General features: G+C 46.5%; 2 protein-coding genes and 1 long non-coding RNA gene across 5 annotated transcripts in view; 2 read left to right on the top strand and 1 right to left on the bottom strand.

The window, feature by feature from the left end:
• Window positions 1–162: 162 nt before the first annotated feature.
• On the top strand, window positions 163–11,164 carry LOC112237145 (KH homology domain-containing protein 4-like). 2 transcript variants are annotated; one of them, XM_042315420.1, is made up of 15 exons: window positions 163–436; window positions 1,247–1,532; window positions 2,139–2,258; window positions 2,534–2,613; window positions 2,695–2,747; window positions 3,021–3,232; window positions 3,753–3,961; window positions 4,477–4,537; window positions 6,009–6,066; window positions 6,919–7,181; window positions 9,334–9,468; window positions 9,694–9,788; window positions 10,031–10,130; window positions 10,194–10,218; window positions 10,650–11,164. In XM_042315420.1, the coding sequence occupies exons 1-15, from the start codon at window positions 408–410 to the stop codon at window positions 10,745–10,747; spliced, it is 1,824 nt and encodes a 607-aa protein (XP_042171354.1). In that variant the 5' UTR covers window positions 163–407; the 3' UTR covers window positions 10,748–11,164. The 2 variants fall into 2 exon arrangements, with proteins under 2 accessions (XP_042171354.1, XP_042171353.1); XM_042315419.1 differs by having other exon boundaries at window positions 10,031–10,218.
• On the top strand, window positions 7,188–8,055 carry LOC121844915. Its single transcript, XR_006082215.1, has 2 exons — window positions 7,188–7,363; window positions 7,529–8,055. It is a non-coding gene; the product is annotated as an uncharacterized LOC121844915 (long non-coding RNA).
• A 230-nt stretch (window positions 11,165–11,394) lies between the features above and the next one.
• The window catches only part of LOC112237160 (fibronectin type III and SPRY domain-containing protein 2), a 28,921-nt gene continuing 17,051 nt past the window's right edge, over window positions 11,395–23,264 (bottom strand). Inside the window, exons 10-15 of one of the 2 annotated variants that reach the window (XM_042315418.1) lie at window positions 21,139–21,289; window positions 20,444–20,577; window positions 17,438–17,570; window positions 16,694–16,870; window positions 11,903–12,184; window positions 11,395–11,862 (exon numbers count right to left, since the gene is read on the bottom strand). In XM_042315418.1, coding sequence (XP_042171352.1) covers window positions 11,932–12,184; window positions 16,694–16,870; window positions 17,438–17,570; window positions 20,444–20,577; window positions 21,139–21,289 — 848 coding nt within the window. In that variant the 3' untranslated portion in view covers window positions 11,395–11,862; window positions 11,903–11,931. Of the gene's footprint in view, window positions 12,185–16,693; window positions 16,871–17,437; window positions 17,571–20,443; window positions 20,578–21,138; window positions 21,290–23,264 lie in introns of both variants that reach the window. The other variant, XM_042315417.1, reaches the window with a different exon arrangement.

The following is a 23,264-nucleotide window of genomic DNA, read 5'->3' as shown; positions in this document are numbered from 1 at the left end:
TTGTTAAGCCACATTGTAATTCTAACTTAATTTAGGCTTGTTTAAACAACCAGGGTAAATACTTATGCGACAACTATATATTTTTTATAAATAAAATGAACAAATGTGCAATGCACTTTCCAAACGGTGAAAGGCAGCATAGCGTCTAGTCTGTCCGAAAAGCCACACGAAGAAGAAAGATTTGTCCGTTTTTCTTGGACTCTTCTCTGGTGTTATGCAGTTGACGACAGTGTGAAGTTCCCGGGGTGCTTTTATTACGAGCGGAACGGAAATCCAGACTGCCCTGTACGACACCGTCGGCGGCCTTTACGAACGGACCGGAGTCCTGAGGAATGAGGAGGTGTCCAGGGCTGAGTAGAGTGGATAGTTAGGACACACATTCCTCTGGATATTGAACTGTACTAGCTATGTCTTCTGGGATGACTGGACAGACACCGTAAGTTACCCTTTTTTTTTTTATATATTATTTAGTACCATTTACTTTTATATTTTGAATAAGTTACGGACGCAAGAACACGTATTTTTTTATTTTAGCTTCGTGCTAACATGTTAGCTACCTTCCTTAGTACAGCAACGTTAGCGGAGGTTGCTGGTTTTACAGCTAGCTAGATAACGTTTTTATTCCACTGTATGAAAGTACAATCGTAATAACTAGAATATTTCGTAAAGGTTTATCCGAAATTGATGACCAAGCCACAGTCGTATATTCATGTTTTTAACCATAGCAGTAAAGTTGATCCGTGCTAACGTTGCTAGAAAACGGGTATGCTAATTGAGCTAACGGTTAGTTAGCAACACCGGTTTCTGGCTAAGTTTAATTGTCTAACGTCGTTTAACTAGACACCTAACATATCTCTAGTTTAGTGGAGGGTCAAGAAAGCGGTCTCTCTCTAAAGTAGTGGTTACCTGCTGATACTACCCTCCAAGATAAATGATTTGTAGAGGAACAGGCCAGAACAGTTTTCAAGAGAATGCCGAGGCCTACTAACTCTACGAACACTGATGTTGGCATCGGCGCATTCGCGACTAGTGTTACGATAACTAGCTTGCAAACACAAGCTAGCCCTCGAACCCGGCCCTACAAAATTATATTGAGTTAAGATGAAATGATAGGCAACCGGGCAAATTAGCCCCAAACTGTTGGATAAGATATCTAATCTCAATATGGAGCGGGTCCCAGATTAGTTATTGTTTCAAGCCACTTGATGTTGAATTGTCTAATTTCTCTCCATCATATTGGATCCAGGTGCCTGACCAATAGCAGCAGATGGGATCAGCCTGCTCAGCCCAAAACGAGGGTAGACATCATGCACGGCTTTGCTTCCTCTGCCCAGACCTGCACATCGGCCACTACGACCCCTCAATCAGCCCAGCACCCTGTAGCTGGCCCCATGGTGCCCCAGACATTGCAGGGGGACATGCCAGCAGCACAAGGGGGAGGTGTGGAGATGGCTGCTGCTATGGCTGCTAAGATCAATGCTATGCTGATGGCCAAGGGGAAACTGATGGTTCCTCCACCACTACCTGGCAAGGTGAGAGTGAAAGGGTTAATGTAACTTTCTCTTACTCTCATGGTCCTGAGGAATCACTGTGCAGGCATTTAATCCAGCCCTAAGGGTCACCTGTCCAGTCATAAGAGGCTCAAGCCACACACTAGAATAGTTTCCTTTGGTGGCGCAACTTGCCTCTGAGAACAGGGAGAGTGATGGATTGTCATTGTTTTCAACCACATAATATAATGTAACCATGCCCCGTAGCTGGAGGTAATAGAAGGTGAGGCCAGTTGAGACCATGTGACCTTCACTGATACCCACCTCCTAGAGTAACACGGCAGAGAGAACCACCCTGGTCTACAGACACACCACGGTTACTGCTGCTGCTCACAACACAATAGGCTACAATACTCTAGGCAGTCTCTCTAACTCAGTTAGTCCTTCTGCACACTGTGAGTCCCTGGCTTTTGTTCCAGCTCAGTACTAACAAACCTGGTTCAACCAAATAGGTGCTTTAGTAGGATCTAAAGCCTGAACCCTGGTTGCCTTCCCGGGAGGGTTAAACAGTGACCCAACTGTATGACTAAAATGACTTTAGTTATTTAGTGTTTGTATGTGGACTCATATGAAACGTGTCGCCCACAGATCCCTCTGTGTATGTCGGCTGCCACAAGTGGAGACGAGACTGTGGTGACGGAGGTGGATATCAACGATGTGCCCATCAACAGCAGAAACCTGCTCACCAAAGGGAAAACACAGGAAGAGGTTAAAAAAAGGGGGGGGGGCTTAGTTTTCATCTCTCCTTGATTCTTCTCCAGCATCGTTCCATTTGGCTCCTTCTTAAAATTTTAATTTGGGACGGACCTTGGACCTTTCCTCCTATAGGAATGAAAAGGGGGTGGATACCATAACTCGGCCTAAATCGCAACCCTTTCTGTGTAATATATATCTAATATATTCTATTTAGAAGACGTATCTACATACATTTTATGTATTCGTGGCCCCAACTAATACTGAAAAGTTTCTTTTTTTTGTTTCAGATCCGTCAGTTCAGCGGTGCAGTCGTCTCAACCAGAGGCCACTACATGACCAGTGCAGAGAAGTCCCATGGAAAGGGAGTGTATGTATGCAGTTGGTGTTACTGTGTGTATCTGTAGTTGACTCTGACCACGTTGGTTTCTAACCGACTCTTCTTATTTAGAGAAAGGCCCTTGTATTTACACGTCCAGGGGAAGAGCCAAGAGGAGGTCAATAGTAAGTAGACTTTCTATCACCCTCCCGTCTACAGTGGCAGTAGATACTTTATTGTCCTCGGATCCTGTACATTACACAACCTAGTGAAGACCACACATCTCAGAGGATGACCATGGGTTGATGTGGTTGACTGGCTGTTGTACATTACACAACCTAGTGAAGACCACACATCTCAGAGGATGACCATGGGTTGATGTGGTTGACTGGCTGTTGTTTTTCTCACTAGATTATCCCCCATAGACCTCTTGTCTATCTATTTCCTGTGTTTTACAGAGGCAGTGCTGAGGATAAAGGAGATCATCTCTGAGGATGTGTTGAGGACAGCTGCAGCGTTAGGATCCCAGCTGAGACCCGTCATACCCCCCCTGCCTCTCTACCCCCAGCCCCCTCGCCCCATGGCTGCCCCACATCCACACCTACCCAGGATGCCTAGTGTCAACCCTCCTGTGCCACATGGACACCGGCCCGCCGCGCCACACCAAGGGGTAGATACAGGGGTCCCTGGTCCTCACAGAATTTTCCCCTGAAAGGTTTTTAAGAAATCCTGCTTGGATGATTCCCTCCCTCCTTATTCCCTCCCAACTCTGGGAATCCTCTAACTGGGATTTCTAAAAACACAGGAACTTTGGGTTTTTCACAATTTTGCAGCAAGGAAACATGTTTTTTAGTTTGCAATCTGGCCCATGTCCCATAGCTGGAGGTAATGAAGGTGAGGCCAGTTGAGACCATGTGACCTTCACTGATACCCACCTCCTAGAGTAACACGGCAGAGAGAACCACCCTGGTCTACAGACACACCACGGTTACTGCTGCTGCTCACAACACGGTTCTCTAGCTAGTCATTTAGTTGGATTAAAAGGTTAGCAGTTCAGACATTGACCAGCTCCCTACTCTAACTGCTTCCTGTTGTCCATAAGATGAAGTATGTTTGTAATGTGGTGGTTGAACTATGTGTTGACCTGACCCAGGATTATTCAAATGTAACTGTCATCTCTCCCCATCAAGAGTTTTGTGCACGTCAAGATTTTTGTGGGTCTGGACCAGTCCCTGCCCTCGTTCAATGTGAACGAGAAGGTGGAGGGTCCTGCAGGGATGTACCTGGGACACATCCAGACAGAGACGGGAGCCAGAGTGTTCCTCAGGGGGAAAGGCTCGGGGTACATAGAGCAGGCCTCACGACGGGAGTCCTTCGAACCACTCTACGTCTACATCAGGTAACAGTGATTTTACTTCCCGGTCAAACACCTTTATAAGGGCTCAGCAGACCCTGATATTAGAATTTTCATTGAAGAGGGGGGTGGACTCATCAATATACACCAACCTGTGATGAGTACAAAAGCCATGTGAACTATTTGGAGGTTAAAGAAGGTGAAACTATTGAAGTGTGTAGTTGTCACTGATACCCACCTCCTATAGGAAACAGTAGAGTGAACCACCTGACCTCCAGACATGGGTCTTTGGTGTTCTGCACCTACTCACATCCTGAACCAGGACATACTTAACCGTTGAATTCTCTACAACTCACTCGTATGCATTCAGAAGAGACTGCTCACCACACGTTGGCGAGCTATCAGTCCTGCTGCTCTCTCCTAGACGTTTGGTGAACCATATGTTCGTCTCGTAGGGTCTGAAATAGTTTCTTTCCTCTTGTAGTTGTTCCCTGCTGTGGTGGCGGTGGGTTGTTGTTGTCGGTTTCTTCCCATTTCAACACTGTTGTCTTTTCTTGTAGCCATCCCTACTCCACGGGGCTGGAAGCTGCCAAGAAACTCACAGAGAGCCTGTTGGAAACTGTAAGTCAGCACAGTGTTTCCACCCAGATGACTTGTTGGTTATTACTGCACTGTCGGAACTAGAAGCACAAGCATTTCACTACACTCGCATTAACATCTGCTAACCGTGTGTATGTGACCAATGACATCTGCTAACCGTGTGACCAATACCATCTGCTAACCGTGTGTATGTGACCAATACCATGTGTATGTGACCAATAACATCTGCTAACCATGTGTATGTGACCATTAACATCTGACCATGTGACCAATACCATCTGCTAACCGTGTGTATGTGACCAATAACATCTGACCATGTGACCAATACCATAACCGTGTGTATGTGACCAATACCATCTGCTAACCGTATGTGACCAATACCATCTGCTAACCATGTGTATGTGACCAATAACATCTGACCATGTGACCAATACCATCTGCTAACCGTGTGTATGTGACCAATACCATCTGCTAACCGACCAATAACATCTGCTAACCATGTGTATGTGACCAATAACATCTGCTAACCATGTGTATGTGACCAATAACATCTGCTAACCATGTGACCAATGACATCTGCTAACCATGTGACCAATGACATCTGCTAACCATGTGACCAATGACATCTGCTAACCATGTGACCAATGACATCTGCTAACCATGTGACCAATGACATCTGCTAACCATGTGTATGTGACCAATAACATTTGATTTGATACACAGCAAGGGAAGTAGACAGTGTAGGTGGGGGCGTATGCTAAATGACTCCAATGTACACGGGGCGGCAGGGTAGCCTAGTGGTTAGAGCGTTGGACTAGTAACCGGAAGGTTGCAAGTTCAAACCCCCGAGCTGACAAGGTACAAATCTGTCGCTCTGCCCCTGAACAAGGCAGTTAACCCACTGTTCCTAGGCCGTCATTGAAAATAAGAATTTGTTCTTAACTGACTTGTCTAGTTAAAGGTAAAATAAAAATAATAATATTTAAAGTGGGTCGTGTTCATTAGCCACCAAACAGAAGAAAACTGACAGAAACGAGGAGGGACCTGGACTCATTTTGTTTTCTGTTGTAAAAATGTTTTTGGAAAAGTTTTCAGTTTGCGTGCCCTAATGAACACGCCCCACGATGGAGGTTAAAGAAGGTGAAACTATTGAAGTGTGTAGTTGTCACTGATACCCACCTCCTATAGGAAACAGTAGAGTGAACCACCTGACCTCCAGACACAAGTCTACGGTGCTCTGCACCTACTCACATCCTGAACCAGTATAGACTGAACTGTTGAATTCTCTACCATGCTCTACAACTCACTCTGCAGGTTTTGTTTTTTTAAACCATGCATGTTGTGGGATTAAAAGTTATTGATATACTTGCTTGTCTGACACTTATTTCATAGGATTTCTTCCTCTGCTTATTACTCTCTAAACATTATTCTCTTCCCTTTTTGTAAAGAGTTCAGTGTTGTCATCCTGTTTCCCTGTGTGTCTGTCGTCCAGGTGAGAGCTGAACATAGCCGTATGGTGTCCGTCTACACAGCCACCGGCTCCACCCAACGTAAGTCTCCCCTCTCTCACACACCAGAACTAACACGCAGTAACTAAAATACCACAGTCATAGAACCAGGGTCCGTTTTCATAAAGAGCCTCTGAGTACTGAGCGCTGGTCTAGGATCAGTTTGGGATTTGAATGGACGGACGGGGGGGGGGGCCTGATCCTAGATCAGCATTCGTACTCCAAGACATTTTATGAATATGGGCCCGGGAGTCTTCCTGATCAGGTTAAATAACCAGCCAGGCCCAGGAGTTTACCTGATCAGGTTAAATAACCAGCCAGGCACAGGAGTGTACCTGATCAGGTGAAATAACTAGCCAGGCCCAGGAGTTTACCTGATCAGGTTAAATAACCAGCCAGGCCCAGGAGTGTACCTGATCAGGTGAAATAACCAGCCAGGCCCGGGAGTCTACCTGATCAGGTTAAATAACCAGCCAGGCCCAGGAGTTTACCTGATCAGGTGAAATAACTAGCCAGGCCCGGGAGTTTACCTGACCAGGTGAATTGACCAGCCAGGCCCGGGAGTTTACCTGACCAGGTGAATTGACCAGCCAGGCCCGGGAGTTTACCTGATCAGGTGAATTGACCATCCAGGTTACGTGGACAGGGAAACTCCATGTCCTACTCAAATGACATGAATATTATAGAATGACCAGAATGTTTCCGTTCCCGTAAATCACTTCCTATGTTTGCTTAAACCACGGACACAACTAGCTACTGTGGTAAATGAATCTCTTTCTGTCTCTAGTGGCACAACAACAAACAGAACAGTCAGACAGACAACAACCCTGTCTGTGAATGACGATCTCTTCCAATCACATCCATTAACCCTGATCTCCTATACTTCCCTTTCAGCATACCCAGCTCATGGATACCCAGCTAATAGCTCTTACTCTAGCCAGGGCTGGTACAGCAGTGGTTACCCAGGGTGTAACGGGCTGTCTGGGGGCTATGCTGCCTCTACCAGCTACCCCACACCGCCAGGACCCTCTGGCTATTGGACTAGTGCTGCTAGTGGTCAGCCCAGTCAATCTAACCTGTCGACAAACCCTCCATCTTCTCAGGCTATGGTTCAGTATCCTGTCTGTCCCAGGAAGACACACCCATACCTATTACAGGTACGTAGTGGCTAAGAAACCATACCTCGGCCTATTACAGGTATGTAGTGGCTAGGAAACCATACCTCTGCCTATTACAGGTATGTAGTGGCTAGGAAACCATACCTCGGCCTATTACAGGTATGTAGTGGCTAGGAAACCATACCTCGGCCTATTACAGGTATGTAGTGGCTAGGAAACCAGTACCTCGGCCTATTACAGGTATGTAGTGGCTAGGAAACCAGTACCTCGGCCTATTACAGGTATGTAGTGGCTAGGAAACCAGTACCTCGGCCTATTACAGGTATGTAGTGGCTAGGAAACCAGTACCTCGGCCTATTACAGGTATGTAGTGGCTAGGAAACCAGTACCTCGGCCTAGTAGTTCGTAGTGGCTAGGAAACCAGTACCTCGGCCTAGTAGTTCGTAGTGGCTAGGAAACCAGTACCTCGGCCTAGTAGTTCGTAGTGGCTAGGAAACCAGTACCTCGGCCTAGTAGTTCGTAGTGGCTAGGAAACCAGTACCTCGGCCTAGTAGTTCGTAGTGGCTAGGAAACCAGTACTCGGCCTAGTAGTTCGTAGTGGCTAGGAAACCAGTACCTCGGCCTAGTAGTTCGTAGTGGCTAGGAAACCAGTACCTCGGCCTAGTAGTTCGTAGTGGCTAGGAAACCAGTACCTCGGCCTAGTAGTTCGTAGTGGCTAGGAAACCAGTACCTCGGCCTAGTAGTTCGTAGTGGCTAGGAAACCAGTACCTCGGCCTAGTAGTTCGTAGTGGCTAGGAAACCAGTACCTCGGCCTAGTAGTTCGTAGTGGCTAGGAAACCAGTACCTCGGCCTAGTAGTTCGTAGTGGCTAGGAAACCAGTACCTCGGCCTAGTAGTTCGTAGTGGCTAGGAAACCAGTACCTCGGCCTAGTAGTTCGTAGTGGCTAGGAAACCAGTACCTCGGCCTAGTAGTTCGTAGTGGCTAGGAAACCTGTACAGGTATGTATTGACAGGAACATGGGTGGATTGTCCAAATAGGATTCAGGACTTCAGTTTAGAAAATGTCTTATCAGTTTCATTAGTTAATAGCAGCCAGGAGATTCAGTTGTACACCATTATAAGGACTAACCAGATGTATTGATGAGGGACACCATTATAAGGACTGACCAGATGTATTGATGAGGGACACCATTATAAGGGCAGGACTGACCAGATGTATTGATGAGGGACATAATTATAATGACTGTCCAGATGTATTGATGAGGGACACCATTATAATGACTGTCCAGATGTATTGATGAGGGACACCATTATAAGGACTGACCAGATGTATTGATGAGGGACACCATTATAAGGACTGACCAGATGTATTGATGAGGGACACCATTATAAGGACTGACCAGATGTATTGATGAGGGACACCATTATAAGGACTGACCAGATGTATTGATGAGGGACACCATTATAAGGACTGACCAGATGTATTGATGAGGGACACCATTATAAGGACTGACCAGATGTATTGATGAGGGACACCATTATAAGGACTGACCAGATGTATTGATGAGGACACCATTATAAGGACTGACCAGATGTATTGATGAGGGACACCATTATAAGGACTGACCAGATGTATTGATGAGGGACACCATTATAAGGACTGACCAGATGTATTGATGAGGGACACCATTATAAGGACTGACCAGATGTATTGATGAGGGACACCATTTATAAGGACTGACCAGATGTATTGATGAGGGACACCATTATAATGACTGACCAGATGTATTGATGAGGGACACCATTATGACTGACTGACCATATGTATTGATGTGGGACACCATTATAATGACTGACCAGATGTATTGATGAGGGACACCATTATGACTGACTGACCAGATGTATTGATGAGGGACACCATTTTAAGGACTGACCAGATGTATTGATGAGGGACACCATTTATAAGGACTGACCAGATGTATTGATGAGGGACACCATTATAATGACTGACCAGATGTATTGATGAGGGACACCATTATGATGACTGACCATATGTATTGATGTGGGACACCATTATAATGACTGACCAGATGTATTGATGAGGGACACCATTATAAGGGCAGGACTGACCAGGTGTATTGATGGCCCCAGGGATTTAGACTAACTGTTTGGGTTTGACCTTGGTGTCTCAGGACCCTGGGTGCACTGACCCGACGGAGACTGACCAGACGGAGACCGACCTGTCGTCATCCAGCTCCCCTCAGACAGGGACAGGAAGTCCTAAACGGCGCTTTCAGGAAAAGACTGAGGATGAGCGGGCCTCTCAGGTGAGACAGAGATAAAACTGCTGAAATATGCGAGAGAATGATTTTCAAGAGAATGGCTTGTGAACTGAATAACCTGGCTAAAGCAAAATCAATAAAGGCCGTCCCCAACCCAGAGGTGTTAGCTCAGCGGTTACTCTTTAAGTGCAGAAAGTGTTTGTTTTTAGGAATTCAAACCGTGATCAGTGGTCTTCTGCTAACAGTCCTACCGGTCTCTCTCCCTCTCAGCCTGCCAGCAGCTCACCTGAGGCCCCGGTGAGAGAGAAGTCTCCTCCTCTACCTCCAGCTCAGAGAGAGGAAAAGTCGGGACAAGGAGCTGAAAGGTTTCGACATAGATCTCCTGCTCTAAATCTCTTAACAATGTTTCTGGTTTTGTTTTGCTGCGAATGTTGCAGCCACCGGGGTCGTGTTCAAAAGGGCACAACGGAATAAAAGAGAACCATTGTTTCTTGTTACACGTTCAGACCAGTTTTGGGTTGTTTTCGTACATTTTACTCCTACTGGACACAGCCCTAAATGAAGCCTCTGATGTTTCTCCACCTGGTTCCTTTGTCTCTGTCTGTAGGATGTTGATGCCACCTCCTCTCGCTGTGTTTCTGGCCCCTGGCCCTGTGGCACGAAAGAGACCCAGGGAGACAGCAGTACCAGAGGTCTCACCCAGTCTACCACCCAGAACCCTCGGTCCTGTGGCACACAAGAGACCCAGGGAGACAGCAGTACCAGAGGTCCCACCCAGCGCCCCTGCATCACAGGGTACGCTTCTTACTGGGAACACACTTCACTGTACTTGATGCCTGAATGGGCAGACTTTTTGACCATGATGAAGTTGAGTGGTGTTTTCAAAGATGTCTTCTCCCCTCAGTAGTGGAGTAATGGAGACGATCTGTTCCAGCTCCTCTGTGATTGGCTGAGCCGTGCTAACCGTCACTTCCTGTATGTGTTCTTTTGTCTTCCCCTTGTTCTCTCTCCACATGTCTCCTGGACCTGCTGCTACCTAACATGGGTCTATCTCATCTGGTGTCTGTGTGATCCCTCTGCTCTGACTGGCTGTGGATCAATCCAAACATGGGCTGGGCTCCTCTCTTGTTTTGCCCTCTCTCTCTGTCTCTCTCTCTCTCTGTCTGTCTCTCTCTCTCTGTGTTGCTCTCTTTCTGTCTCTTGCTGTCCGTCTTTGTTTTCTACAGATTGTCCTCAGGAGGTGAAGAAGACGAAGGTAGTGGAGAACCCTTCATGCCTAGTACCCTATGGTGGGGACTCTTCTGATGAGGGAGAGGACTCCTAGCAGTAAGACTCTAACTCATAGGCCCACTACCCTTCACTAATCCCATCAGCCCCACCCTAAAGTGTCCTCATTCCACTTAGATGCTGGGTTGCAGTGTTCAGCCCAAGTCTAGCTTTGCTCTGCTATTACCGTCATCGACTACTGGACATTGGACAGAGCGTCGCATTGCTACGGCCCTGCCCCCTCCAAAAATAAAGCTACTTTATGTTATAATTATTAAACCGTTTTCATTTGAAAAGGTCATTTTTATTTCAAATCTGAAAAAGCATATGTAGTTGTCCATCCACGACCGAGCCTGCTCTACAACCGAGCCTGCAGTACACAAATTCACTGATTTATTACTGTTATATTGTGTATAATGGAAAATGGTGTGAATCTGTTCCCATGGAATACATTAATAAATGGATTTGGAAACAACATTCATCTTGTTTCATGTTAGTCTGTAACAGTGTTGTGGTAGTCCAGTCCAGGGTTTCATCATGTTGTGGTAGTCCAGTCCAGGGTTTCATCATGTTGTGGTAGTCCAGTCCAGGGTTTCATCATGTTAGTCTGTAACAGTGTTGTGGTAGTCCAGTCCAGGGTTTCATCATGTTAGTCTGTAACAGTGTTGTGGTAGTCCAGTCAAACAGGTCTAAACCACTCATATACATGTTAGTCTGTAACAGTGTTGTGGTAGTCCAGTCCAGGGTTTCATCATGTTAGTCTGTAACAGTGTTGTGGTAGTCCAGTCCAGGGTTTCATCATGTTAGTCTGTAACAGTGTTGTGGTAGTCAGTCAAACCCTGGTCTAAACCACTGATATACATGGTTGTTATTCAGATATGGTTGTTAACCCACTTACACAGAGGGGTCATAAACATGTTTTTGTAGTATAATTGTGCTCTGCCTTGCAGTGTTGTCCAGAGGGTTAGAATAACAATCAGACAACAGAAAGACGTTTCCATGGACACACCCGTACTCTGTGTTTTTAATGTACATCATGGTAGGAAAAGACGTTTCCATGGACACACCTGTACATCGTGGTAGGTAAAGACGTTTCCATGGACACACCTGTACATCGTGGTAGGTAAAGACGTTTCCATGGACACACCTGTACATCGTGGTAGGTAAAGACGTTTCCATGGACACACCTGTACATCGTGGTAGGTAAAGACATTTCCATGGACATCATCATGGTAGGTAAACTCAGACCAGGTGGACGTACCCCGGTGCCTCTACCCCAGTGCGAACAGTGAGCGCACCGGGGTTGTCCAGAGCGAAGCAGGGATGAACGTAGCGTTGGAAGCTACAGTAGAAGGTGTAGAGGTGTTGTTCCAGCTCTACGTTGAAGAAGGACAGGATCCCTCTCTCATAGTTCAGACTGAGCCCTATCCTCACAGGGTTCACCGTTATCCGGATGTCTGGGCTCCAGCCGCTGTGGAGGAACTCGTACTTGTGTCTGGATAGTGGAGGAGAGGGGGAGACAGAATGGAGGAGAGGGGGAGACAGAATGGAGGGAATGTCATTTAGAAAATGATGGTTCTGTGAGACTTGTTACACATCATACTTCTATATACACACAGTGGCCAGTTTATTAGGTACACCACCACGTTCACCAAAATGGTTCTCTCCTACAGACAGTCACGTGGCCGTGGCCTGCTATATCAATCAGGCAGACGCATTGCTACTGTTCGATTCAACGTTAGAATGGGCAAAACGAGTGACCTATGCGACTGAGCGTGGTGTGATCGTTGGTTCCCAGGCACGCCAGATCCATTACCTCAGAAATAGTCTCCTGGGCTGCGGCCGTCCTGTGAGCGAAAACAACCAGTTGATGAGAGAGGTCGAAGGAGAATGGCAAGAATGGTGCAAGCTAACAGGCGGGCCACAAGCGGACAAAGAACGGCGCAGTACAACCGTGGTGTGCAGAACGGCATCTGGGAACACACAACTCGTTGGTCCTTGTCATGGACGGGCTGTTGCAGCAGACGACCACACCGGGTTCCACTCCTATCAGCTAAAAACAAGAAGCAGTAGCTCCAGTGGGAACGGAATCACAGGACAGTTGAGGAGTGGACAAACATCGCCTGGTCCAACGAATCCCGGTTCCTGTTGTGTCATGCTGATGGCAGAGTCAGGATCTGGCCTAAGCAGCAGGCTGGTGGCGGTGGTGCACTGGTGTGGGGAACACATTAGGTCCCTTGATACCAATTGAGCGCCATACCCCGAATAATTCAGACTGTTCTGGAGGCAAAGGGTCCGACCTGGTACTAGATGGGTGGTACCTAATAAACTGGCCACTGTGTGTACAGGATATAGAAGAAGAAGAATGTGACAGGAAGTCGTACTTGCGTCTGGATGGAGATGGAATGGAAGAGAGGGGAGGAAGGGGGGAGACTGATGTCATTAAGACCATACAATGTTATGTGACTTACACAACTCATAACATGTAGCCTACAGACATGGTATGTCGGTGTTGTGATAATATAACATAAGTAACGACACAATCATTTTCAGCAGACGCTTTATAGCGACATACAGTTAACAGATAAAAGATTTCTGGATGGTTTTCCCGAATACAGATTAGACCCGTCCTAGATTAGACCAGGCCTAGTCTTCATCTCTGTCAGGGAAACAAACCCTTAGGCTTCCTGGTCCCAGATCAACGCTATGAAACCCGGACCAATAATGTCACAGTAAATTACTACATGAGACCCTTGATGCAGGAATCAAATGGTGTTGTACCTGTATCTTAAACTAACAGTACCATGGGGATACAGTACATCCTCAACCCAACACGGTATCTTAAACTAACAGTACCATGGGGAGACAGTATGTACATCCTCAACCCAACACAGTATCTTAAACTAACAGTACCATGGGGAGACAGTACATCCTCAACCCAACACTAACAGAACCATGGGGAGACAGTATGTACATCCTGAACCCAACACTAACAGTACCATGGGGAGACAGTACATCCTCAACCCAACACTAACAGTACCATGGGGAGACAGTACATCCTCAACCCAACACTAACAGTACCATGGGGAGACAGTATGTACATCCTGAACCCAACATGGTATCTTAAACTAACAGTACCATGGGGAGACAGTACATCCTCAACCCAACAGTATCTTAAACTAACAGTACCATGGGGAGACAGTACATCCTCAACCCAACAGTATCTTAAACTAACAGTACCATGGGGAGACAGTACATCCTCAACCCAACAGTATCTTAAACTAACAGTACCATGGGGAGACAGTATGTACATCCTAACCCAACATGGTATCTTAAACTAACAGTACCATGGGGAGACAGTACATCCTCAACCCAACATGGTATCTTAAACTAACAGTACCATGGGGAGACAGTATGTACATCCTCAACCCAACACTAACAGTACCATGGGGAGACAGTATGTACATCCTGAACCCAACATGGTATCTTAAACTAACAGTACCATGGGGAGACAGTATGTACATCCTGAACCCAACATGGTATCTTAAACTAACAGTACCATGGGGAGACAGTACATCCTCAACCCAACACTGTCACTGTGCCAAATAAAACAATTTTACTGCCAAAGAGAAGATTAGCAGGGGATATGAGAAGTGTGTATTGTTGTATTGTATTGGTTCTGCGTAGGCAGTAGGTGCTCTCTCTCTCTCTCTCCCTTCTCTCTTTCCTCTCTCTCACACACACTTTGAGGTGGTGGTGTTTCATGTTGAGATGTCTCAGTGAATGATCTCCTAGTAAAGAGACAGTTCCACAGTCCTGTTTAGTGCCAGGAATAGTAGAGTTGCTATGGCAACAGCAGCTATAAGGTATCGGTATTCTATGGGCTTTTTCACAGGAATAAAAAAACAACTTGACTTGTCACTTCTGCCTCAGAAAAGGTTTAGGAGGCGAAATGTGAGAAGAAGCGAGCCGAGCGCTTCAGGAAGGGGAGAGATATATTTTAACGACCAAAAATCTCCTTGGCTGGCCTACTTTTCAGACCGTGTGTGGTAATGGTGGACCCTGTGGGAAGACAAGCATACATCTCCCTCTGGGAAGCCATGCAGTGGTAGTGGTGAGTCAGCTGAATTTAAAACACTGCCAGGAGTCAGCCCTCTAGAACAGTGTTTTACCAACTCTGTCTGTCCAGTAGTCAGCCCTCTAGAACAGTGTTTACCAACTCCCAGTCTGTCCAGTAGTCAGTCCTCTAGAACAGTGTTTACCAACTCCCAGTCTGTCCAGTAGTCAGCCCTCTAGAACAGTGTTTACCAACTCCCAGTCTGTCCAGGAGTCAGTCCTCTAGAACAGTGTTTACCAACTCCCAGTCTGTCCAGGAGTCAGTCCTCTAGAACAGTGTTTACCAACTCCCAGTCTGTCCAGTAGTCAGCCCTCTAGAACAGTGTTTACCAACTCCCAGTCTGTCCAGTAGTCAGTCCTCTAGAACAGTGTTTACCAACTCCCAGTCTGTCCAGTAGTCAGTCCTCTAGAACAGTGTTTTACCAACTCCGTCTGTCCAGGAGTCAACCCTCTAGAACAGTGTTTACCAACTCCCAGTCTGTCCAGTAGTCAGCCCTCTAGAACAGTGTTTTACCAACTCCGTCTGTCTAGGAGTCAGTCCTCTAGAACAGTGTTTACCAACTCCCAGTCTGTCCAGGAGTCAGCCCTCTAGAACAGTGTTTTACCAACTCCCAGTCGTCAGTCCTCTAGAACAGTGTTTACCAACTCCCAGTCTGTCCAGGAGTCAGCACTCGCCGGATTCAACTATCAACTTCTTCTCTGGACGTCCACTAGGTCATTCAGATGGGATTGTGTGGAGCTAAAACAAACAATCGTAAAACTGACTATCCTACCAAGATCCTCGACTTCGACGATGTAATTTACAAAATCTCCTCCAACACTCTACTCAGCAAATTGGATGCAGTCTATCACAGTGGCATCCGTTTTGTCACCAAAGCCCCACCACTACCCACCACTGCGACCTGTACGCTCTCGTTGGCTGGCCCTCGCTTCATATTCGTCGCCAGACCCACTGGCTCCAGGTCATCTATAAGTCTTTACTAGGTAAAGCCCTGCCTTATTTCAGCTCACTGATCTCCATAGCAGCACCCACCCGTTGCACGCGCTCCAGCAGGTACATTTCACTGGTCATCCCCAAAGCCAATTTCTCCTTTGGCCGCCTTTCCTTCCAGTTCTCTGCTGTCAATGACTGGAACGAATTTTAAAAATCACTGAAGCTGGAGACTCATATCTCCCTCACTAACTTTAAGCACCAGCTGTCAGAGCAGCTTACAGATCATTGCACCTGTAAATAGCCCATCTGTAAATAGCCCACCCAACAACCTCATCCCCATATTGTTTTTGGTCCTTTGCACCCCAGTATCTCTACACATTCTGCATATCTATCACTCCAGTGTTTAATTGCCCAATTGTAATTACTTCGCCACTACGGCCTATTGTATTGCCTTACGTCTACTCTTACCACACTCTATATAGACTGTTCTATTGTGTTATTGACTGTAAGTTTGTTTATTCCATGTGTAACTCTGTGTTGTTGTTTGTGTCGCACTGCTTTGCTTTATCTTGGCCATGTCTCAGTTGTGAATGAGAACTTGTTCTCAACTGGCCTACCTGGTTAAATAAAGGTGAAATAAATTAATACAATTTACAACAGGTTGAGAATCGCTTGTGTAACCTATCAAAGCAGTCCGTTACCTGGAGGGAGGACAGGTTGGTTCCTTCCCGGTAACAGTTAGTGATAGCTAGGGTAGAGGGATAGGTTAGCGTTAGGGATTCTCACCTGGACGGGTTGGCTCCTCCCAGGTAATAATTTGTGATAGGTTAGGGGTTAAAGGTTAGGGTTTCTCACCTGGATGGGGTGAGGACATGTCTCATGCACCAGGACGTGTTGGCTCCTCCCAGGTAAGAGTTAGTGATAGGTTAGGGGTTAAAGGTTAGGGTTTCTCACCTGGATGGGGTGAGGACATGTCTCATGCACCATGATGTATTTGTTCCTCCCAGGTAGGAGTTTCTCTGAGTATCTTCATAGGCCACTCCAATCCTGTACTCTGTGTCCTCGTCCAGTTCCACCTCCCAGTAATGTCTGCCTCTCACAGGGATCAGGTCCCCTAACACAGCTACACACCTGGACCAAACACACACGCATACACTATCAGAGGGAGGAGACACCTACACACACCTACACAGTACACACACCTGGACCAAACACACACGCATACAATATACACTATCAGAGGGAGGAGACACCTACACACACCTACACAGCTACACACCTGGACCAAACACACACGCATACAATATACACTATCAGAGGGAGGAGACACCTACACACACCTACACAGTACACACACCTGGACCGTACACACACGCATACAATATACACTATCAGAGGGAGGAGACACAGCTACACACCTGGACCAAACACACACATATACACTATCAGAGGGAGGAGAGACAGCTACACACCTGGACCAAACACACATGCATACAATATACACTATCAGAGGGAGGAGACACACCTGGACCAAACACAAATCTACACACACACAGTACACACACCACACTATCACGGGATGAGTACACTCACATTTTCAGATGTTTCATTTTGAAAGCTACAGTAAATCTCCATGTCATTAACAGATCTCTATTAGCTGAGGTGTTCAGCAGGTGTAAACCTGGTTGGTTTGTCTACCTGGCGAAGGTGTTGTCGTCGAAGGTCATGGCGGAGAGCGGGAGCTCCTCGTCTCCGTAGAACATGGAGAAGCCGTCCTCAGAGATGGACAGACAGGGGTGGGCTGTGTCCTGCAGCAGGTGGAAGATGGTTCCTACACACACGGTAACAACCTCACTGTCTGGCCTTGACAACTATAAAACACACAGTAACAACCTCACTGTCTGGCCTTGACAACTATAAAACACACAGTAACAACCTCACTGTCTGGCCTTGACAACTATAAAACACACAGTAACAACCTCACTGTCTGGCCTTGACAACTATAAAACACACAGTAACAACCTCACTGTCTGGCCTTGACAACTATAAAACACACAGTAACAACCTCACTGTCTGGCCTTGACAACTATAAAACACATAACAACCTCACTGTCTGGCCTTGACAACTATAAAACACACAGTAACAACCTCACTGTCTGGCCTTGACAACTATAAAACACACAGTAACAACCTCACTGTCTGGCCTTGACAACTATAAAACACACAGTAACAACCTCACTGTCTGGCCTTGACAACTATAAAACACACAGTAACAACCTCACTGTCTGGCCTTGACAACTATAAAACACACAGTAACAACCTCACTGTCTGGCCTTGACAACTATAAAACACACAACTATAACAACCAACCTCACTGTCTGGCCTTGACAACTATAAAACACACAGTAACAACCTCACTGTCTGGCCTCTGACAACTATAAAACACACAGTAACAACACAGTAACTCACTGTCTGGCCTTGACAACTATAAAACACACAGTAACAACCTCACTGTCTGGCCTTGACAACTATAAAACACACAGTAACAACCTCACTGTCTGGCCTTGACTATAAAACACACAGTAACTCACTGTCTGGCCTTGACAACTATAAAACACACAGTAACAACCTCACTGTCTGGCCTTGACAACTATAAAACACACAGTAACAACCTCACTGTCTGGCCTTGACAACTATAAAACACACGTAACAACCTCACTGTCTGGCCTTGACAACTATAAAACACACAGTAACAACCTCACTGTCTGGCCTTGACAACTATAAAACACAAAACACAGTAACAACCTCACTGTCTGGCCTTGACAACTATAAAACACACAGTAACAACCTCACTGTCTGGCCTTGACAACTATAAAACACACAGTAACAACCTCACTGTCTGGCCTTGACAACTATAAAACACACAGTAACAACCTCACTGTCTGGTCTTGACAACTATAAAACACACAGTAACAACCTCACTGTCTGGCCTTGACAACTATAAAACACACAGTAACAACCTCACTGTCTGGCCTTGACAACTATAAAACACACAGTAACAACCTCACTGTCTGGCCTTGACAACTATAAAACACACAGTAACAACCTCACTGTCTGGCCTTGACAACTATAAAACACACAGTAACAACCTCACTGTCTGGTCCTTGACAACTATAAAACACACAGTAACAACCTCACTGTCTGGTCTTGACAACTATAAAACACACAGTAACAACCTCACTGTCTGGCCTTGACAACTATAAAACACACAGTAACAACCTCACTGTCTGGCCTTGACAACTATAAAACACACAGTAACAACCTCACTGTCTGGCCTTGACAACTATAAAACACACAGTAACAACCTCACTGTCTGGCCTTGACAACTATAAAACACACAGTAACAACCTCACTGTCTGGCCTTGACAACTATAAAACACACAGTAACAACCTCACTGTCTGGCTCACTATCTGGCAACCTCACTGACAACTATAAAACACACAGTAACAACCTCACTGTCTGGCCTTGACAACTATAAAACACACAGTAACAACCTCACTGTCTGGCCTTGACAACTATAAAACACACAGTAACAACCTCACTGTCTGGCCTTGACAACTATAAAACACACAGTAACAACCTCACTGTCTGGCCTTGACAACTATAAAACACACAGTAACAACCTCACTGTCTGGCCTTGACAACTATAAAACACACAGTAACAACCTCACTGTCTGGCCTTGACAACTATAAAACACACAGTAACAACCTCACTGTCTGGCCTTGACAACTATAAAACACACAGTAACAACCTCACTGTCTGGCCTTGACAACTATAAAACACATAAAACCTCACTGTCTGGCCTTGACAACTATAAAACACACAGTAACAACCTCACTGTCTGGCCTTGACAACTATAAAACACACAGTAACAACCTCACTGTCTGGCCTTGACAACTATAAAACACACAGTAACAACCTCACTGTCTGGCCTTGACTTGAACAACTATAAAACTATAAAACACAGTAACAACCTCACTGTCTGGCTTGACAACTATAAAACACACAGTAACAACCTCACTGTCTGGTCTTGACAACTATAAAACACACAGTAACAACCTCACTGTCTGGCCTTGACAACTATAAAACACACAGTAACAACCTCACTGTCTGGCCTTGACAACTATAAAACACACAGTAACAACCTCACTGTCTGGTCTTGACAACTATAAAACACACAGTAACAACCTCACTGTCTGGCCTTGACAACTATAAAACACACGGTAACAACCTCACGGTCTGGTCTTGACAACTATAAAACACAGTAACAATCTCACTGTCTGGTCTTGACAACTATAAAACACACAGTAACAACCTCACTGTCTGGCCTTGACAACTATAAAACACACGGTAACAACCTCACTGTCTGGCCTTGACAACTATAAAACACACGGTAACAACCTCACTGTCTGGCCTTGACAACTATAAAACACACAGTAACAACCTCACTGTCTGGCCTTGACAACTATAAAACACACAGTAACAACCTCACTGTCTGGCCTTGACAACTATAAAACACACGGTAACAACCTCACTGTCTGGTCTTGACAACTATAAAGGTGCTATGAGACAGAATAATATTTGACAGTGAACAACATCAACTAAACATACTACAGTATCAGGACATGGTCTCTCCTCTCACCTGTAGTAGAGACAGTAAAAGCCTGGCTCCTGTCACTGGGTCCTCCGATGTTGACAGCTCTGACGTAGATGAGGTACTGTCTTCCTGACTCCAGCTGGATCAGACTCTCACAGGTAGGAACAGCCACGATGGACCTGCAGGGAGAACCAATCACATTACAGACCTGCAGGGGAACAACCACATTACAGACCTGCAGGGAGAACCAATCACATTACAGACCTGCAGGGAGAACCAATCACATTACAGACCTGCAGGGAGAACCAATCACATTACAGACCTGCAGGGAGAACCAATCACATTACAGACCTGCAGGGAGAACCAATCACATTACAGACCTGCAGAGAGAACCAATCACATTACAGACCTGCAGAGAGAACCAATCACATTACAGACCTGCAGAGAGAACCAATGGGGAGTAGAATTGATGTCAACTCATTTTTTCATTTTAGTCAATATAGGAAGTTAATTCAAATTTGCATTTTATATTGAAACTTCTGTATGTGTGTTTATGTGTGAGTTTATGTGTGAGTGTGTATGTGTGTGCTTGCAGGCGTGTGTGTGTGGGGGTATGTGTGTGGGGGTGTGTGAGAGTGCATGTGTGTGGGAGTGGCATGTGTGTGGGGGTGTGAGTGTGTGTGGGGGTGTGAGAGTGCATGTGTGTGGGGGTGTGAGAGTGCATGTGCATTAATTCTTACTCAGTGACCCCACTCTGTCCATCAGTGCCTGTCTCAATCAGCTCTACGGTGTAGGAGTCGACTGGGTTGGTGTTTCCTGACTCCCAGCGAATCAGAGCGGCTTCCGGACAACTGCTACACTCCCTCTGTCTGATGACTGGTGGAGATGGGACTGGAGGGGGAGGAGAAGAGGGAGCCAGAGAGAGGAAGATACAGGGGGATTAAAGAGGTAGGGAGGGAGGGAGAGAGAGAGAGGAGATACAGGGGGATTAAAGAGGTAGGGAGGGAGAGAGAGAGAGAGAGGAGATACAGGGGGATTAAAGAGGTAGGGGATTAAAGAGGAGGGAGGGAGAGAGAGAGAGAGATACAGGGGGATTAAAGAGGTAGGGAGAGAGAGAGAGAGATACAGGGGGATTAAAGAGGTAGGGAGAGAGAGAGAGAGGGGAGAGGTAGGGAGAGAGAGAGAGAGAGACAGGGGGATTAAAGAGGTAGGGAGAGAGAGAGAGAGAGGGGGAGATACAGGGGGATTAAAGAGGTAGGGAGAGAGAGAGAGAGAGAGGGGGATAAAGAGGGGGATTAAAGAGGTAGGAGAGAGAGAGAGAGAGAGAGGGAGATACAGGGGGGGATTAAAGAGGTAGGGAGAGAGAGAGAGAGAGAGAGATACAGGGGGATTAAAGAGGTAGAGAGAGAGAGAGAGAGAGATACAGGGGATTAAAGAGGGAGGGAGAGAGAGAGAGAGAGGGAGATACAGGGGGATTAAAGAGGTAGGGAGAGAGAGAGAGAGAGAGATACAGGGGGATTAAAGAGGTAGGGAGAGGAGAGAGAGAGGGAGATACAGGGGGATTAAAGAGGTAGGGAGAGAGAGAGAGAGAGAGAGAGATACAGGGGGATTAAAGAGGTAGGGAGAGAGAGAGAGAGAGAGGGGAGATACAGGGGGATTAAAGAGGTAGGGAGAGAGAGAGAGAGAGGGGGAGATACAGGGGGATTAAAGAGGTAGGGAGAGAGAGAGAGAGAGAGAGATACAGGGGGGGATTAAAGAGGTAGGGAGAGAGGAGAGAGAGGGAGATACAGGGGGATTAAAGAGGTAGGGAGAGAGAGAGAGAGAGGGAGATACAGGGGATTAAAGAGGTAGGGAGAGAGAGAGGGGGGGATTAAAGAGGTAGGGAGAGAGAGAGAGAGAGAGAGGGAGATACAGGGGGATTAAAGAGGTAGGGAGAGAGAGAGAGAGAGAGAGAGAGAGATACAGGGGGGGGATTAAAGAGGTAGGGAGGAGAGAGAGAGAGAGAGAGATACAGGGGGGATTAAAGAGGTAGGGAGAGAGAGGGAGATACAGGGGGATTAAAGAGGTAGGGAGGGAGAGAGAGAGAGAGAGATACAGGGGGATTAAAGAGGTAGGGAGAGAGAGAGAGAGAGGGAGATACAGGGGGATTAAAGAGGTAGGGAGGGAGAGAGAGAGAGAGAGATACAGGGGGATTAAAGAGGTAGGGAGAGAGAGAGAGAGAAAGAGATACAGGGGATTAAAGAGGTAGGGAGAGAGAGAGAGAGAGAGAGGGAGATACAGGGGGATTAAAGAGGTAGGGAGAGAGAGAGAGAGAGAGAGATACAGGGGGATTAAAGAGGTAGGGAGAGAGAGAGAGAGAGAGGAGATACAGGGGGAGATACAGGGGGGATAAAGAGGGAGGGAGAGAGAGAGAGAGAGAGAGAGATACAGGGGATTAAAGAGGTAGGGAGGGAGAGAGAGAGAGAGAGAGAGAGATACAGGGGGATTAAAGAGGAGGGGAGAGAAAGAGGGAGAGATAGGGAGGTAGGAGAGAGAGAGAGAGAGAGAGACAGGGGGATTAAAGAGGTAGGGAGAGAGAGAGAGAGAGGAGAGAGGGAGATACAGGGGGATTAAAGAGGTAGGGAGAGAGAGAGATAGAGGGAGAGAGAGGAGGATACAGGGATTAAAGAGGGGGAGAGTGGGAGATAGAGGGGGATTCACAGGGGTTAAAGAGGTAGGGAGAGAGAGAGAGAGAGAGATACAGGGGGATTAAAGAGGTAGGGAGAGAGAGAGAGAGAGAGAGAGAGATACAGGGGGGGATTAAAGAGGGGAGGGAGAGAGAGAGAGAGAGAGAGAGAGATAGGGATTAAAGAGGTAGGGAGAGAGA

This window comes from Oncorhynchus tshawytscha, unplaced genomic scaffold, assembly GCF_018296145.1.
Source record: "Oncorhynchus tshawytscha isolate Ot180627B unplaced genomic scaffold, Otsh_v2.0 Un_contig_4521_pilon_pilon, whole genome shotgun sequence".
In the NCBI taxonomy this organism is placed as follows: Eukaryota; Metazoa; Chordata; class Actinopteri; order Salmoniformes; family Salmonidae; genus Oncorhynchus; species Oncorhynchus tshawytscha.
Note: the sequence above shows the minus strand (reverse complement) of the source record. Positions and strands in the feature narration are given on the sequence as shown.